This window comes from Biomphalaria glabrata, chromosome 11 (genome assembly GCF_947242115.1).
Source record: "Biomphalaria glabrata chromosome 11, xgBioGlab47.1, whole genome shotgun sequence".
Lineage (NCBI taxonomy): Eukaryota > Metazoa > Mollusca > Gastropoda > Planorbidae > Biomphalaria > Biomphalaria glabrata.
In genome coordinates, this window is record NC_074721.1 from 39,076,336 (window position 1) to 39,095,274 (window position 18,939).

Below are 18,939 nucleotides of genomic sequence, written 5' to 3' on the forward strand. Positions count from 1 at the left end.
AGATGACCTTTACATCATCTGCCCTGTAGACCACTTTACTTTTAGCCCTTATTCAATGAAGTAACTCAAGTACAAGCAATTATCTAATTTTACCGTGTTTCTTAAAATTGTAAAAAAAAAACAAAATTCTTACCCAAGACTTAATAAAGCTTTCTGCATCTCTGATAACTGTTTTATACAGGAAAACAAGAGTTACAATTTTTAAATGATGTGTGATGGATTGTTTCTAAATAAAACTATAAAAATAATGTCTTGTGGGCTTTTGGAGTTGTCGCGTAAGGTCAGCAATTCTGCCTGGTCATCGGCTTATAATGGTACAATTTGGGGAAAATTGTACAAAGGTATCATGTGGTCAGAAATCTTTGAAGGTGCAGAAATCTATGAAGGTACAATGTGGATAATGACCTATGTACAATTAATAATAATATTTAATACTACTACTAATAATAATAATGATCATGTCTTCGATTTGGACTATTAAGGATGAGTGCAGTGTTTTGCCACGCCCCATATCTCAAATCGCTTTGGGCCCCATCAAATCTAGATCCGGTCCTACGCACTTGTGGTGGGCTCGTCCTTGGTTTTCAAGTTAAAGACTGCTAACAACTGCTGAATAGATGCGAGAACCATACACAGTTCACCTTAAAGTTTATCAACTGCCTATAATTGACCAACACAGCAATGTGTAACGAGCCTTGAGTTTATTCTCTTAACATGGCCAATGACTGAGTCCATTTGCCATAGCAAGATGTCGCCTAGTGTAGTCCTGTCATGTAGTCTTATCTTGAGTCATTTAAAAAGTGTATGGAGTTTTATTGATGTCTACCTATGTCACAGGGGTTTTCAACCTGTGGGTCGCGACCCCCTTGGGGGTCGATTGACGATTTGCCAGGGGTCGCCTAAGGTGTCGCCTAAGACCATCAAAAATAAGGATTGTTATTGTCTATTCTTCTATTGCTGTATGTGTGTGTATAGGGGGGGGGGGTCGCGGCAGAGTGGGATATTGTAAAAAGGGTCGCCGAGCTTAAAAGGTTGAGAACCGCCTATGAGATATAACGTACCTCTGACTTGACGTTCCTCAATTCTCGTTTTATTTTTCGTTTCAATTTCAGCATGAGATCTTTGACGTATTGAAAAAAAAGTGTTCACATTAGCTTACTATTAACAAGTGTTCATTTTGATTGTGTAAGAAAATATATACAATTATTGATTTCAATAGAGAATGATTAATAAGCAAAATATAAAAATATTGTAATAAACAAATATTATTATTATAGCTTTTATATAGCGCTGCTTTCATGTTTATAGCATGCTCAGAGCGCTTTTGGTCCAATCTCATTTGTGGACCAGTTGGGGGGGGGGGAGGTATCTAGGAGTTGGTTTTCCATATAGCAGTAAACACAACTCTGCCCGAGTCGGGTGTCGACTCTCGAGCCCCCTTCTAGGTAGCTAAGCCAAGCCAAGTTCAAGCGCACTTGGCCTCTCGAGAACGCTTCCCTAATGGGAAGTACTCCGTCTTTACAGTTGTATATATCGATATCAAACAAAATAATTAATTAATTTTTTCATTGATTCATTTTTTTTTTGTTAGGTGAAATAAATAGTTCTAGCTTGATCCGAGAATGGATGTGGCAGAAATAACTTTTCAAAATTTTTACTAGACAGACAGACAGACAGAGTTGATATAAGCTTTGTAAGAAAAAGTAAAAAAAAAAAACAAAACCGAAAAATATTAACAATACAATATATTCATTATTTAATTTTAAAAAATGTTTTATATGTTTCGGACGCTAATTGATAAATTAAGATTACGAATCCCTAGCCAACAATTCTTTCAGTACAGAGGAATGGCAGCGGACAAGGGTCTGACTCTGGACCATCTTGATGACAGACCAGTGCACAAACTATTAGACCATGCAGCCACAGATTGTCACTTATCCAAAGAAATACATCTATATGATTATTAGTCTTAAATGACTTACCTAATCCTATTTCTCCCACATCTGCAGCCAGCACCAGTTATAATATAAGAGAATATAAATATAATCTTATTAGAAATAGAACGCACATCTACTTATATAGTGTCCATATGGACGATACAGATTATTATTATTATTATTTTTTTATATATTATGATTATATCTGAATATAGAGCACTTCATATTTTACATATGAACATGTTACATTTAAACTAAGCATAATTGTTTATATATGTTATTGCATATTACATTCTTAATACTTTAAATCGAATTGAAGGATATATTAAAAAAATTGTGATACTTTAGTCAACGAACCTTTATGTGGACACGTGATCTCATTCTCTGTATGTCTGGGGCTATAAAAAAAAGAAAAATTATTACCAAGTCATAACATTGTAAAGGTATACAACCTAAGGCTCATAACTCATAGTCTCCCTTTTGTGTCTATGTTTGTCTATATATAGCAAGGATGTGTAATATGTATTCTAGTTTGACAAGACTGTATAAAACAGTTATGTTTGAGAAGATGAGGGGTTGCAGAGTGTTTTAATAATTTGAGCACGCTTTTTAATTTATTCACAAAAAACTATTTTTTTTTCCGACTGGCTACTGAGAATTTCTTAAATAAAAGTAATGTGCAGAATGCGTCGTTCTTTGATTTCAGTTGTCTAATAGAAAGACTGAGCAAAAATTATTATAAAACACACGTCAGAGGACGTATCTAATATTTTTAGCTGTAATGAGATGGACGGTCAAATAAGATCGACACAAAGACAGGGGAAAGTAGAAGAAACTATCATCTTGTCTGGCTATTAAAACCCTAGGCAACGGCTCTCAACCTCATCGGGGCGCCCGATGGGTACGGTCGCCACAGGAGACGATTAAGTCAATAGAAATGCAAAAGAAGATCCCGATAGGGGTGCCTAAGAACTTAGGGTTCGAGGTCGCTTTCTGGCGGACACCCGCACCACCGATGTGACGCATAGAAAGAAAATGGAGGACTTTCCCTGGTGCTCTTGGCTTTTGGCCTCTAGTCCCGAGCGTCTTAGGATGAGGCCATCAGCAATAGGGGTGTAACTTTTACGGTATACGGATGTATGCAAACACCACATGAAGCTCTTCAAACTCGACACAAGCAGCTGGGAAAAAGTAGCACTGGATAGATCCACATGTGAGCGAGCATATGCCATACACAACAGAAGCAGAAAGAAGGGTGAAAGTACAACGGTGCCTGGTGATTATATATGCCCAACCAGTGACCGCAGATGTGTATCAAGGATTGGTCTCTTTAGTCACACAAGAAGTTGCAAAGGGAAAAGAGCATCCCTCGAGACGAAAGATGCCGCACAGAGAGATAAGGATGCAACGTAATTACTTTTGCTTTAACTCTTTCTCTCCTAACCGACGATACCATCGTTGATTTGACCTCATTAGATTAAATTCATGTTTAATTTTATAAACTTTTTTTTCAGTAATATAAAAAGAGCATGCATTCCCCTTTAATTCTATACCAAATAAAACATTTTCTGATAACAAACAACAAAGTTATTGAATCTTAATCATAACAGTATAGTGAAATAGTAATGAGCAAAATGAAGAATTCCGTCGAAATGTGGGAAAATAATTACGGAGAGAAAGAGTTAATCTCTACCAGACAGATGAATCGTTCAAACAGAATAATAAGTCTTTACTATTTAGCAATACAGAATATAGGAAAAAAAAAGATTAAACTAAAAAAAAAAGATTTTAGAAACTTACGGTGGTGGATTTTTGATGGCTAAGTCTTTTAAGATGACATCGCGTTGTTCTGTTTGTATTCTTCTGAGTTTCATAGCCTCGTAATCGTCACGGATTTCATTTTGAGCTGTTAGAAAGGTGAATGAAATTTGAATAACACTTCGTTATTAATAATCTCAATTAGAGGATATCGCTAAATGATGACATTCTACATGTTAGTGCTTCATAGGTTTAAATTATAGCTTAAACCAGTGATTCCCAATGTGGTCTAGATAGACCCCCAGGGGTCTACAAGGACTTCCAAGGGGTCTACGAGACAAAAAAGTTTGGGAACCATTTGCTTAAACCTTAAATGCAGCCGAACAGTATAATAGATTGTAGTCTTTTGATCTTTAATTGAGATAGACTTAAGGTCATTCGGATAACTAACTCTAGAAAAAAAAACAGAATTTTAGTCCACCTGCCCAGAAAGTAAATAGACTGTGTCCGACTGATTTTAACAACCTACAAATGTGGGCCAGTTGTACTGTAGTGTGTAGTCGATGATAGCAAGACCACACTGCGCGTTTTTTTTTTCATTGCGCGTCATGCAGTAGTGTTTGTTGTATGTTGAGTCGTCAGACAAGAAAATAACACAATTACGTTGTTAGCTACACGGGTAAAATGTTTCATAAAACACTTCCAGTGTCGTCTTTTTTTTTTTTTTTTTTTTTGGTTACTGTAAATCTTTGTGTGAAATATTATACATTTATTTTTAGTGACATTTAAAATTTATCGATATAAGTAAGATTTTCTCCGATATATAATAAGTTAATACAATTTAAAAAAAAAAAAAATTCTCTTCTTAACTAAAGGTTTTAATTAAACGCAAAAATACAAACGCATATATTTATTTAGACATCTTTGATATTAAAATTTTATTATGCAATAACATTTATTAACAACAAAAAAAATCATTTCTTTCATTATGAAGAATTATTTCTAAAATGTTAAAAAATATTAGATTGATCTGTAGGCATACAGTCGGATGATTAAATAGGTCTAAAAAAAATAAATAAATAAATATATGGCCTTGTATAGTTGTCGTAGTTTAATTTTTTTATTTTTAGTTTAATGAAATTGTATTTTGAGATTGGTGATAAACTTTTGGTTTAACTAACTTATTTTAGTTGAAACGTAGTCCTAGTTTCACTTTTAAAATGTAGTTATGGTCCCATCACTACATGCTAACCACTCTGCTAGTAAGGTGCATATGACTATAGAAGATTGTAAAGTAGTATATTGTTTATTTTAAAGTTACTTTAAAGCGGCCACCTATAAATTCAGCTAATACCACCACTTCAGTCAAGTACTATTTTTTCCCCTTGTTTTTTCCCCTTGTTCTTCCCCTTGTTCGAGATACAAGGAGAAATAATTAATTACCAAGAGTTAATTAAATAATTAGTTAATTGTTTTTATTGATTCTTGTGTTGTCAGGTAAAAGAAAAAAAATGTATGAAATTTCAGCTAGATCCGAGATTGGGTGTCGGAGAAATAACGTGTACAAACTTTTTACCAGACAGAGACAGACAGACAGAGTGAGTTGATATAATCTTTGTAAAAAATACATTACGAAAAGGGTGCGTACCACGGTTACAGTGCAATTAATGTTGGATTATCGAATATTACATGTAAATATCAGACGGCTAGAGACAGGTTCAATTTCATGTTGTTTTATTAGAAAATTAAGGTTATGGAGAAGCAGTCATACTCTATATGACATTGAAAAGTCATATAGATAACAGTTGCATTGTTTCTGATCCAATGAGAAATCAAATTTTCTCAAAATCAAATTTTAGATTTCCAAGTATGTAATTAGGGTTTCTATATTTACATAAAAAAATAACAATAATTAAAAAAAAAAAAAAGATGTTACTGTGTATTAAATATCTAAATGTTTTTCATTAAGTCAATCCTAGAGATATTACATTATGACAGTTTAAGTAATACTACTTCTTGTACAATTATAATGAAGCCAACAACTATACAACCTTTCTTTTGGATTGTGTAACGCTATAGTCATATATAAGACGTCTAAGACGTCTCAGCAGGAGTTGTTGTTTTTTTTTAAAAGAAAACAAACAAGAAAAACATAAAAAAACCTAGTCGACAAGGGGCGCAGCATAAGCCTCTATTTTGCAGGGCCTTCTTAGGCCACTGCAGCATTTGCGACCGCAATGGGCCCCCGCACTTTCATAGGCCCCACGCTAAGCCTAGGTGTAAATTATAAAATTAAACCATTTTTTCAACTAATAGAATGCAAAGACGAATTTATTTTGTAATTTTCACTTATTATCCGTATCCCTACCCAAACTAGGCCCTGAGCAATCCGTTTCACATAGGGCCCCTCAATAGTTAAGTCCGGCCTTGCTATGTAGTGCTTTATATTTATTTATATATATATAGATAGATACTTAAAAAAAACTTATATTAAGCGTACTTGTATCGATTAGTTTGAATCAGTCATGTAATTAAATATGTACTAGATCTAGACCAGGGCTGGCCAACCTATGGCTCCAAATGTAGCACTTTGCACGTTTACAAGTGGCGTACTATACACCCCTAAGATAATAATAATAATAATAATAATAATAATAATAATCAGAATCAGCCTACCTAGGTCGCCATAACCAAGTTGCAAAGTTAATACACCAACACCTGGCTTTGACGTACATATTGATCGGTAAGGACACTCCCCCTTATTATAAATACTCTCCGCAAGAGGTTCTCGAGTCTACTGAACATCTGCTGTACTGGGATAGGCCTATTCTGACCGACAAAACGGTAGATTTCAATCGCCCGGACCTGCTGTTCATCGATAAAAAAGAAAAAAACCGCTACCATTATCGATATCGCCGTACCACTGTCTCATAATTTAAGAAAAACTGAGATAGAAAAACAAAGAAAATATGGGAACCTAGGCTTGGAGATTAAGCGTCTATGGAAATTGTCCAAAATAACAATATACCCCATTGTTATATCAACCGAGGGGATAATAACAACTGACCACACAGACACCTTCAAGGCCCTTAACATTCCTAGGAACATCTTCGTTGCCTGTCAGAGGGCGGTACTGCTGCAGACCTGCCACATCACCAGAAAATTCCTCAGTGGAAACTGTTAAAGGGACTACGATGAATTTTGTTTCTCTTTAGCGAAACTCGACCCTGGCAGCGCCAGAGAATGACTACTCGTTCATTTCTAACATAATAATAATAATAATAATAAACATGTCTAATAGTAAAAAATAAGAAAACCGATTTGCAGAGAATAGACTAATTTAATGCATTTGCAACTACGATGTGAAAGAGACTTATTTGTTGTTAATACTAATGGGTCCCAAACCCAGAACACGTATAGTGAACAATACTGTACCAGATTTGGTCATAATAATTTGGACAATATTCAAAGATTAATTTTTTTTCCAGTTTATTTTTTATTCCGTTCTGAAGAGAGATGACCTTGCCAACAACACATAAGACACTAACACAAGTTTACGGTTTACATAGCAATTTTTTTTTATTCACTTTCCATTGCATAAAAAAAAGCAACCAATTTTATGGTATCACAACAACAAATGTAAGAACTTTGTTCAGAATTGTACATAGTTCTCGGTTTCCTTTGCTTGTCCCTTTTCCAGCCCTAGACATACATACCACATGGGCTTTCATCTCAAACGAATTGCATGATCTTCGGAGTTTTGAAGGTCAGTGTCTTTATTTTTTTAATTTTTTTTTTAAAGGAAACCTCAAAATTTGCGCTATTCAATTTTAGCTTTATCATCATATGAAGCCTTGGACCTTGGGCCTCTTTTCTTTGCCTTCATTTTTGGGCTTTATATGCCTCTTTTATGGGCCCTCTTGCCTCTTTTGTGGGCTTCTTTTTTTTTTTTTTTTTTTTTTTTTTTTTTTTTTTTTTTTGTAAGTTCTCATAATTCACAAGTATTAAATGATAAACAATTGAAAAGTGATTAACCTAAAAGTAAAATAATAGTTATAGAAATATTATTTAATATCAACTACATACTACCTAACCATTGAAACCACCAGAGACAGAAAAATGATACATAATCCTCTACCCCAGAACAATCAACACAATATCAAATATCCCTGACCCCCAACAACCCATTTCTGGAACTCTGCCTGAGTAGTGTACAAGCATAAGAAAATCAAACTAGATAATTCTCTACCCTTAAATCAAAAATATTCCTAAATGTCAATTCTAAGTGACTAGGATCAAACACTTTATTATTATGTAGAGCTTTGAGCCAGCTAGCCCAAACAAGATTCCTGTATTCGGAAACAATAATCAAGTAAAAGTTATGTATTATTTTATTTTTTAGTTTTGGCAGCTTGTTTAAAACAATAGACAAATTAACATTTACATAGTTGTCACAATTAGCTTCTAATAAGTCCCTTACAGTACCTTTAACTTTAAGGAATAATGGACATTCCAAATACATATGTTTCTCGTTATCAACATTTTCAAGATGGCATATTTTACATTCACGGTCATTTGCCCGTTTTGAACCCTAGGGGTCATCCCAAAGATAAGTGTAGATTATTTCTCTAGCTTTTGGTGTGATATGTTTGCTGTGTAGGTTTATGAATGTAAAATTCAACAGTTCAGGTTCCGGATCCATTAATAATATGTGAATGTTCCGCCTTATTTTATTACAATTGAATAAACTTATATTCGGTGAATAGGTTTTTAAATGCGTTTGTCATCCCTTAGGAAGAAAAAAAAAGTTACACTGGGTAAAGTGATGTAATTAGAAAATGAACCGCAGGGATGCTGTATAATAGTGTATAAGAAATAGTCCAGTGAACTTACAAATGAGCTGAGAACAAAACACAAACTAAACAATGAAATCTGATACAAGATGCTTCTACTTGGAAATGACCAAATATTTCCTAATTTTGAAATATAGTGGTGAGTTTCCAGAACCTGACAACCTAACAACCTTTTCGATTGTAATTTAAACAAGTCTACTTTAGGTTCTCTCCCTTCTTCCACCCACATTGCAAGACTATGAACAAAAATAAAGCAGAAAGTGATAACAAGCGTTAGTTTAATGAAATGTGGGATAATTAATCCTTATACATTTCAAGTCCAGTAGGAAAACAAATATCCTTTGTTTGTGAGCGCAATGTCTCGAATAACAGAAGATATCTTTTCAGACATTATATAAAACATGACGTTGAACTAGAAGAAAACCAAAAGATAATGTCAGACAAAAAATGCTTGTTCAGGAAAATAAGAGGATTAAAATGAGGCGAAGGCTCTTTGTTAAGAGAAGCTGTGCAAGAAGCGATACTTAAATCATCATATACAAAACCGTACTTCTCTTGTCTCAAAAGTGATAAAACTACTGGAAATAAGCTCAATGAAATCGCTGTCTCAATGACGACACAAGACACATTGATGAACTTTTTATTGTCTTTGAACGAGTCTACTGATATTTGTGTTACCCAGTGAAGTATTTTATAAGAGGAATTGGTGATAATGTAAATATCTCCGAAGGCCTTACTTCACCCCATAAAAAACAACCAAGAGAGCCTAACATATTTTAGAAAGCTGATTCATGTTTGGAAAATGATCAATTACATCTTAGTAAATTCTTAAGTGTCTCTACCGATGAAGCATCACCAATGATTGATAGAGGTACTTGAACAGTAAACAAAGTTATGTAAATGCAAATCAACATACAGATTGCAGTAAACATTTTCATAGATGAAAATATTCGAAAACAAATTGAGGTCGTGACTGTCCGATTCAAATGTGATGAAATGTATCTGTATCCACACCTAAAGCTGTTTCTAGTATCCACATCTAAAGCTCTATCTACTATCCACACCTAAAGCTATATCTAGTATCCACACCTAAATCTGAATCTCTAGAATCCACATTTAAAGCTGTATCTAGTCCACGCCTAAAGTATCTAGTATCCATACCTAAAGCTGTATCTCTGTTATGCACATTCAAAGCTGTACCTAGTGGACATAAAGCTGTATCTAGTGGATATCTAGTGGACACACCTAAAGCTGAATCTACTGGCCATACTTAACTTAACCTCTGTTTGAATCAAGTCAAAAACACATTACTACCAACGTTCAAAAAATTAAATTATTAAAACGCGACATTGATTTATCTTCGAACTAGGGCCTCTCATAATGTTTTCACACGAGGCGTCTGAAACAAGATCATTATAAGTGTTCTACACATCATGTATCTAGTCATTCATGTTAACCAATGACTTAAATTCTGCCAAGTCACTGGTTTTCCTGGCTAGCTCAGGCAACCCATTCCATGCTCTAATAGCACTAGAGAAGAAGGAGTATTTGTACACATTTGTCCTAGCATATGGAACGAGGAATGTGCCTTTACCTTTGTGTCTTTCTGAGTATTTTATTAAATTTTGTTTTTGTAGTTGAATATTATGGTTCAGTGTTTTATATATAATTGCTACTTTACTTTTGAGTCTTCTCTCCTGAAGGCTTTCTAAATTTAGTGATTTTACTAGAGGTGTAACTCTAGTCAAATGTGAATATTCGCCAAGAGACTGAATTATTGAAGATCTGAGTGCAAGACTATGTAGGCGCCTGGATCCGCAGGGAGCGCAAAGGTACATCTTTTGGTCAAAGTTTGAGGCACACAGTTTTTAAGGGTTATGTGGTTATACAAATGTATAAAATAATAAGCAGGGCCGGCTTGGGGGAAAGGAAGCGAGGCTACTGCCCCAAGAGAGGGGCCCCCACAAAAAAGCTTTTATTAAAATCATCAATGGCTTTTCAGCTCGATTCGTTAACGCAGTAATTTTGTTTGTAATAAATTGCTTTTGAATTGAACTCGTTACCACATTCTTTGTTAAAACAATTTTAATATTAGCATCAAATCTTTGAAAAACTTCAAGGAAAAAAATATTTGTAAAATAATTAAGGGGAGATCGTTGGCCCGGGGCCCCTAGACCTCCAAATTCGGCCCTGATTATAAGAGTATATAAATGAGACATTCCTGATCCACTTACTGAATATCTGGTTGCCCTCCTCACGTCTGCAGCAAACAAAGAAGGGAAAGAGAACGATGAAAGGTGGTGGAAGGAACAGGACAGATCGATACTTCAAGGTAAACTGAAAGTTCTGGTAACACCAAATTTTGTAACTGCCTTTCTCTGTCTTCTCAATGGCTGAGCTGTGGATCGAATCGGACCAATCAAATCTCTCACGTCCAGTGTGTTGTAGAGCAGACGATGTTTTAAAATTAAAAAAAAAAACAAAAAAACTGACAAAATTTTGTTTAAAAATATGCAATGTAAACAATACAAGTGGGCAGACCCAAGCAAACCTGGAAGAGGTCAGTCATCAGTGAAGCTGAGGGTGCTGGAATGACATGGGAGCAGATGAAGAAAGCTGCTCAGAACCGAGTTCGGTGGAGAGGTGTGGTTGCGGCCCTATGCTCCCCTGGGAGTGCACAGGATTAGGTCAGTAAGTCACACAAAACATTTGGAGAGTTAAAAATAAAACTTTATCTCCCCGCCTGCTCCGCCCATCACTTTGTTACACATTCATCAATGCAGTGATATTTTAAAAAAATACTGGATGAAAATTTCAGTGATGCAAATGACATGGAAAAAAGATAATTTTAAGACTTCTAAACTCTAAACTCCAAACTCTGGACAATTCAGATTGAACGCTCTTTCTTTACATTCGCAAAAGGTGGGGGGCGGTGGCTGATTGGTTAAGCGTCCTGGGTTCAAATCTCGGTTAAAAAAAATGGGATTTCGCATTTCTTAATTCTTAGGGCACCATTGAGTCCACCCAACTCTAATGAGTACCCGACTTAAGTTAGGGAAAGCAAAGGCTGTTGGTCGTTGTGCTGGCCACATGACACCCTGCCCATTAATCGTAGGCAAAAGAAACATAACCTTAACATCATCTGTCTATAAGTCGCAAGTTATGAAAGGGGGAACTTGACATTCGCGACCCCCCCCCCTCTCACCAGTTTCACCAGGGAAATGTTGTTTTTTTGTTGTTATTTATTTTATTTAATTACCCACAATGCGCCCAACTCCTCCTAAGTGGGCCACAATCGATCATATTCCGTTGTAAAAACCTTTACAAAATATTGTTGAGTGGGATCTAAAAAAGCACATACCCTCATAAATATTTCTCTAATAAATCTTTCTGACTAAGTAGGACCCGAATGGAGCATTCAGCTTTTGACTTGTGAAAGGTTTGTGTATTATTGTATTATACAGAAGTATAGTTCCTCTTTCAGACTTTGTGGTCTATAGGGCAGATGATGTAAAGTTCCTCTGCTTCTGTGGCCTACGGTTAACGAGGGTGTCATTTTGGCCAGCACGACAAACAAACCCCTTTACTTTCCCCCAACTAATGTCAGGTACCTGGGTGGACTCAGAGGCGCCCGAAGACCATAACATTAAAAATACCAGTCTTCACCAGGATTCGAACTGCGGACCAAGGTACGGAAGCCACGCACTTTATCACTCAGCCACCGCGTATTATTGTACTAGATACGTTTAAAACTAGAAGTATGCTACATACTTGAACGCAGCGATCAGAAAGTTTAGAAGCAGGATATTGACCAGGACGACATAGAAGGCCATTAGAATAGGTACATAGTATGTCCCGGACTCTGTCGGGCATCTCGTCTTCGTGTACGTATTGTACACACTTGGGTCATCGGTGCAGGAGTCATCTGAAACATTGTAAGATTCATTACATTGTATTCTCATATTACGGGCAGGAAACGAGGGGTTAAAAAGTCTCCAAGTTAACTCTTTGTCACTGAAACATTGATTCTGATATTGGTTTTTCATTGACATGGTTCATCAACTTTTAAAATCTAGAATTCTTTAGTTTATGAAGCGAGAAACCTATCAAGCTCAAATGATAATTCTTTAAAGATTTTGTAAGCTCCCATTTAACTAAATAAACTTCGAGCGTCTTTAGATCATAAATCCCTTTCATTTTGATTTGATATCTGGGAAATCCTATTTCACAGTGAACTAGAATTTATTTGTATTTTTGTGTTTATTTGTACAAAGCTTATATCAACTCACTCTGTCTGTCTGTCTGTCTGTCTGTCTGTCTGGTACAAATTTTGAACACATTATTTCTCCCATGTTCCATTTTTGGAGCAAGTTAAAACTTTTGGACAATAATTCACTATCTTTAATAAAACATGAATCAACCATAAAAAATAATTAATTAATTTGTGGTAATTAATTAATTTTATTGGATGTAGAATATATAGCACTGTAAATGTTGAGTGTTTATTCCCCTTAGATAAGCTTTATTTTTTCAAAGTATTACTTTTATGTTTTGTTTGTTATTCTTATCAACGAAACAAAAAAAGGAAATAAAACAAACAGTACTTGAAACATCCAGTTCGTCGAATCCGTATTCCCCGAAAATGGACCAAAATGGCCGCGTGTTAATGAAGTAGACAAGTTTCCCGTTAGGCTTCGCCACTGGGTATAGGACGGACTCCGAGGCGACGGCAAAGGCGACGTAGAACACCATAATGATCAGTACAAACTTCAGGAATATTTTAGTCTGCAGTAATAGAGATATAAAGAATTACTTAATGTTTTAGAATCTGGACATGGACAATGTCACATGCATAGTAATAAGTAGAAAGATTTGAGTTTATAAAGACTATCTTTATTATTTGGCTAATATACATGTAAAATTAGGGCCTTGTACAGGTGTGAAATTAAGGGGGAGAGCACTCAAGACGATATATATTATTGTAGTTGTTCCTACCTTTTTATTGTATTGATCGCTACTACTAGTAATATCCCTTAATTATTATATAATAACAAGTTAGTTATCTTATCATTATACACATTCTCTTCTTTCTGGAAAGACAATGGATGCCTCTAAATCAGTGGTTCTCAAACACTGGTCCGACTAGGTTCGCAAAAACACAAATATTATAAATTTTAAAAAATAACTTCGCTAAAAGCCAGATAATCCGATCAGATAGTTGAAATAATAATCAACTCGACCCCTCAATACTGTTGAATATGTTTATTACGTTCTATTCTAAGTCGACCTAAACCAGAGATGGCTGCCTGGTCGTGCGGTCTGTGCGCTGGACTGTCGTTCGGATTTATCGACGGTCGAGGGTTCAAACCCTGCCCGCTCCCATCCCCCGTCGTCCTGCGGGAGGTTTGGACTAGGAAGTAAACTATCTTCAACTCTGAAGGAACATCCGAAACATGTCAAACATTTTACAATTTGAGGATAGTCTTTACTTGTATAGTCCCGACTGGGTGTTGAAATAATCTTTTTCGTGCAAGGTTTTCAATCATGCATGAATCCATACTAATATAGGAGCAGCTTATTGAAATAAGGATGGCTGCCTGGTCGTGAGGTTTGTGCGCTGGACTGTCGTTCGGATTCATCGACGGTCGAGGGTTCAAACCGTGCCCGCTCCCATCCCCCCGTCGTCCTGCGGGAGGTTTGAACTAGGAAGTAAACTATCTTCAACTCTGAAGGAACATCCGAAACATGTCAAACAAACATTTTACAATATAAAAAAAAAAGAGGAAATTAAACCAAAAATAAAACAAGGATACTGTCGTGCGCGCGTGTTTTCCGTTCATGTTTAATAGTTGTGTTTTTATGTACAGGAAGTAGTTTGTATTGGGCGTCTTTTGTTGTCAAGGCCATTGTGTGCTACTTCACGCTTCTAGTTTCTGTATTGTCTTTATAGCAGAGAGAGCTTTTTAGCTGTAGAGCTGATTGCGCTATAGTTTGCAGTTTTACTTTTTCTCCGTTTTAAGGGGTGTTAGGCTTGGGGCCATGGTGAAGAGTGTCGTCTTCTCGACCTTGGAGCCGTGACATTCTTGAGTTGTTTGTTGTATTCGGAGCTGTTGATCCGTAGGGCCAAGATGGAGTGTTCGTGTGTGAGGTGTGTGTTATTTGTATAGTTACCAATGCAATATTTAAATATCCATATCTAGCATGTAAGCTTTCCTGACACAAAGAAGACTACGCTGGCTCTGACATGTCACAGGCATTCTGGCAGATGGTAGAGTCTCGAAAGATATCTTATATGTTGAGCTTGTGGAGGGAGTCAGACCCAAGGGCCGCCCAAGAATAACATATGGAGATGTCTGCAAGCGAGACATCAATGAAAGTATGTGGGAAGAAATAGCCAAAGACCGGAGTGAATGGAGACAGACTGTGCGTGCTGGGACGATCCTTGCTGAGAGCAAAAGAAACGAAGCGGCCTTAATAAAGAGAGAAAAAAAGAAAGCTGCCTTGTCAGCTAGCCCTGAATAAAATGCATACAGATGCACGAATTGTGGCAAAGTCTGCCCCGCTAGAATTGGCATGGTTAGCCACACGATATTCAGCCCCGTCTCAAGACGAAACCAAAACCAGTGACTCATCTAGGTGAATCCATTGCCTTCCGAGACAAATGGAACCATATTTATTTAAATATTTATGATTCATTGATTGGCATTTGTTGAAATATATTGTTTATTGTGTAATAAGCTTATTATTAAATATTGTTCTTGTTGAACAATTGTTGATTAGTTATTAACTGGTCAGGTCGAATGACCATTTATTAACTGTTCAGGTCGAATGACCATTTATTCACTGTTCAGGTCGAATGACCATTTATTCACTGTTCAGGTTGAATGACCATTTATTCACTGTTCAGGTTGAATGACCATTTATGCACTGTTCAGTTATTTAAAGGGTCCTTCTCCTCAGACTTATATCTAAAACTAAAGGGTCCTCCTCATCAGACGTACATCTAATACTAAAGGGTCCTCCTCGTCTGACGTACATGTAATACTAAAGGGTCCTCCTCGTCAGACGTATATTTCACTTACCATGTTTTTAATAGTCAGCAACAGCGGTCCTAAAAATTTAAAGATGTAGTAAAACTCTAGGATTCCAAAGCAGAAGAGAATGTAGTCAACGCTCAGTATCACACGAGAACCTTCCATCCACCGGGAGTTGTCGTGGTCGTAGTAGGCCCCGACTTTCATGAAAAAACCCACCACAAATAAAAGCACAGCCGAAATTTGAAGAAGTTGGAACGTTTCTATTCTCTCTGTATACAACTAAAACAGATACAGAAATAATACCCATTAAAACCTAATCATGGATAATGAACAAGGAAGTACAAGAAATACCACTAATAACCTAGGAATACATCATAGATCATATCATTGTGTACAAGAAAACGGTGTACTTTCATGGCACTTGATAATCGAGCTTGCTTATTGAATGGATGCCAGTTGTTAATTAAAATCGGACTAGATGAGGTGTATCCTATAGTATATTTCATATAATGAGTGGTACTGAAAGATACCCAAGATTGGGCTTAAATATAGTATCCAAGATAGAGAACCCAAGATAACCCAAGATAAGGCAACCCTGATAATATACAGCAGATTAGTCTCCCCTACAAAAGCGCCAAGAGAAGGCAGGTCCAGAAAAGATACCAAAAGATATATCGCAGAAAACCCAGCCCATATCAAGATCAGATCCAGATCGTTTTAATAGGAGTGGGGCAGTTGCCCCAACCATCTCCTCCCCTATCCGCCAGTGCCTCTTATAAGCTACCTAATAAAAAAGATGAACCAGAGAAGATACCCCAATGTGGCACTATAGATAGAATCATCAGTTAAAGTTTAGATACCAAGCATCATAGAGGCGTAGAGGCTAACAAGCGAATATTTAAAATGTGTTGTGATAACCAGTTGAATTAACCTTACAAACAAAAAACACTACAATAACCATAACTCTTACTTGTCGTATCAGCTCCAGAGAAAAACTAACAATAAAAGCCCAGACGATCCATTCCAGGACATGAAAACTGCCGCTTTCCAAGAAGGACACAAGTAGCACTGCATACACCACCAGAAAACAGATGTGACCAAACTAAAAAAAAAAAAACAACCTCCCTGGTTATGAGAAGTGTTTTTAAAGAGAACAGTCATAAAAATTGAATGGAATCAACATTAGTTTCAAAGCTATCTAAATTTCAGTGCGCTATTACAAGTGTACATATAGACCTTCTTGTAGCATATAAAATTTCATTTTTCAGACCATGCGATCTATAGGGCTGATAATGTTAAGGTCATCTGTTTCTTTGGCCAACGGTCAACGAGCAGGGTGCAATGTGGCCAGCACAACAACCAACCGCCTTTACTTTTCCCAACTAAAGTCAGGTACCCATTAAATTAGGGTGGACTCAGGGGCGCCCTCAAAATCCCTAAATCAAAATCTCAGTCTTCACTGAGATTTGAACCCAGAACCCCGGGTTCAGAGACCAAGCGCTTAACCACTCAGCCCCTACGCTCCATTGTAGCACATACTAGTGATATATACTAATGACATGTACTAGTGACATATACTAGTGATATATACTAATGACATATACTAGTGATAAATACTTAAGACATATACTAGTGATAAATACTTAAGACATATACTAGTGAGATATACTAGTGATATATACTTATGACATATACTAGTGACATATACTAGTGACATATACTAGTGACATATACTTGTTATTTATACTAATGACATACTTGTGACCAGACAACAGTTATGTAAGCGCTGAATGTAGCAATATATGTTGGTCACAGGTAGGACTTCGTAGCCACGTTAAACACTTCACCCCTTAATTAAATCATCGGACCCGAACATAAGTCTTCTCAATATCAGGAGAACGGATCAAGGCGAGTAACTGGCGTCACAACCAGTAAGCAAGGGGAGGAAGGACCTTGGCTGACTGCCCACCTAGAAGAAGAAAAACTCTGCTTTCAAACCCCTGCTGCCTTGCAAATATACACACACTTGAGAAAGGCTAAGTGAGATAATCCTGATGGTACATGAAACATGGAAACAAATGTTGTAAAGATACTGATGGTACATGAAACATGGAAACATGGGTTGTAAAGATACTGATGGTACATGAAACATTTACACATGGACTGGAAAGAACCTGATGGTACATGAAACATGGAAACATGGGTTGTAAAGATCCTGATGGTACATGAAACATTTAAACATGGTTGTAAAGATCCTGATGGTACATGAAACATGGAAACATGGGCTGGAAAGATCCTGATGGTACATGAAACATTTAAACATGGGTTGTAAAGATCCTGATGGTACATGAAACATGGAAACATGGGTTGTAAAGATCCTGATGGTACATGAAACATTTAAACATGGGTTGTAAAGATACTGATGGTACATGAAACATTTAAACATGGGTTGTAAAGATACTGATGGTACATGAAACATTTAAACATGGGTTGTAAAGATACTGATGGTACATGAAACATGGAAACATGGGCTGGAAAGATCCTGATGGTACATGAAACATGGGCTGGAAAGATTCAGATGATACATAGAAGATGTCTGTTATCTTGGCTCCATCATATCCAACGATATTCTACTGGAAAAAGACATTAAAAACAGGATAGCCGAAGCATTGGGCACCATGTCCTGGTTACAGAAAAAATGTGGGACAATACCCTGCTGAAAAAAATACTAAAGATTAATTCCATCTATTTTCAAAATCGGCATTAGCAGCTGGTAAAACGTGACACTGGATAGATCCACATGCAGAGCGAGCATAAAAGGTCCCGGATTGCAGATGCCATACACAACAGAAGCAGAAAGAAGGGTGAATATGAAACGGTGCCTGGTGATTACATATGCCCAACCTGTAACCGCAACTGTGCATCAAGGATTGGCCTCTTTAGTCACACAAGAAGTTGCAAAGGGAAAAGATCGTCTCTAAAGACGTCAAATGCCACAGGGCAAAAAACACAATTCAAATATATTCCTGAATGTTTCGACCATAAACATATAGCCAATTGGAATAATATTTGTTTTCGTAAAACATTTAGATGCACGCAAATGCAACAACATCCTCTCCATCATCAAAATTGATAATATAAATTTAATAAATATATAAACTGTAGACAGAAGTTTAAAAATTATAAACACTTTGAATATTATATATTTCTAAAATATGTGCATTCTTATAGATATAATCTGTGGATGCAGGTAATTCCTGATGTTGTCCGCAGCCCGTAATCTGCCCACCCCTGCCACAGATAGATACATATTAGTGACATATACTAGTGACATATACTAGTGACATATACTTG

General features: G+C 36.4%; 1 protein-coding gene across 3 annotated transcripts in view; it reads right to left on the bottom strand.

The window, feature by feature from the left end:
- Positions 1 to 18,939, bottom strand: part of LOC106054966 (transient receptor potential cation channel subfamily M member 5-like) — a 93,575-nt gene that overhangs the window by 15,743 nt on the left and 58,893 nt on the right. For 2 of the 3 annotated variants that reach the window (XM_056004395.1, XM_056004394.1), the window contains exons 23-32: positions 16,556 to 16,687; positions 15,631 to 15,864; positions 13,153 to 13,333; positions 12,320 to 12,473; positions 10,783 to 10,946; positions 3,738 to 3,843; positions 2,295 to 2,335; positions 1,983 to 2,003; positions 1,062 to 1,120; positions 134 to 168 (exon numbers count right to left, since the gene is read on the bottom strand). In XM_056004395.1, coding sequence (XP_055860370.1) covers positions 134 to 168; positions 1,062 to 1,120; positions 1,983 to 2,003; positions 2,295 to 2,335; positions 3,738 to 3,843; positions 10,783 to 10,946; positions 12,320 to 12,473; positions 13,153 to 13,333; positions 15,631 to 15,864; positions 16,556 to 16,687 — 1,127 coding nt within the window. The remainder of the gene's footprint in view (positions 1 to 133; positions 169 to 1,061; positions 1,121 to 1,982; positions 2,004 to 2,294; positions 2,336 to 3,737; positions 3,844 to 10,782; positions 10,947 to 12,319; positions 12,474 to 13,152; positions 13,334 to 15,630; positions 15,865 to 16,555; positions 16,688 to 18,939) is intronic. The other variant, XR_008773709.1, reaches the window with a different exon arrangement.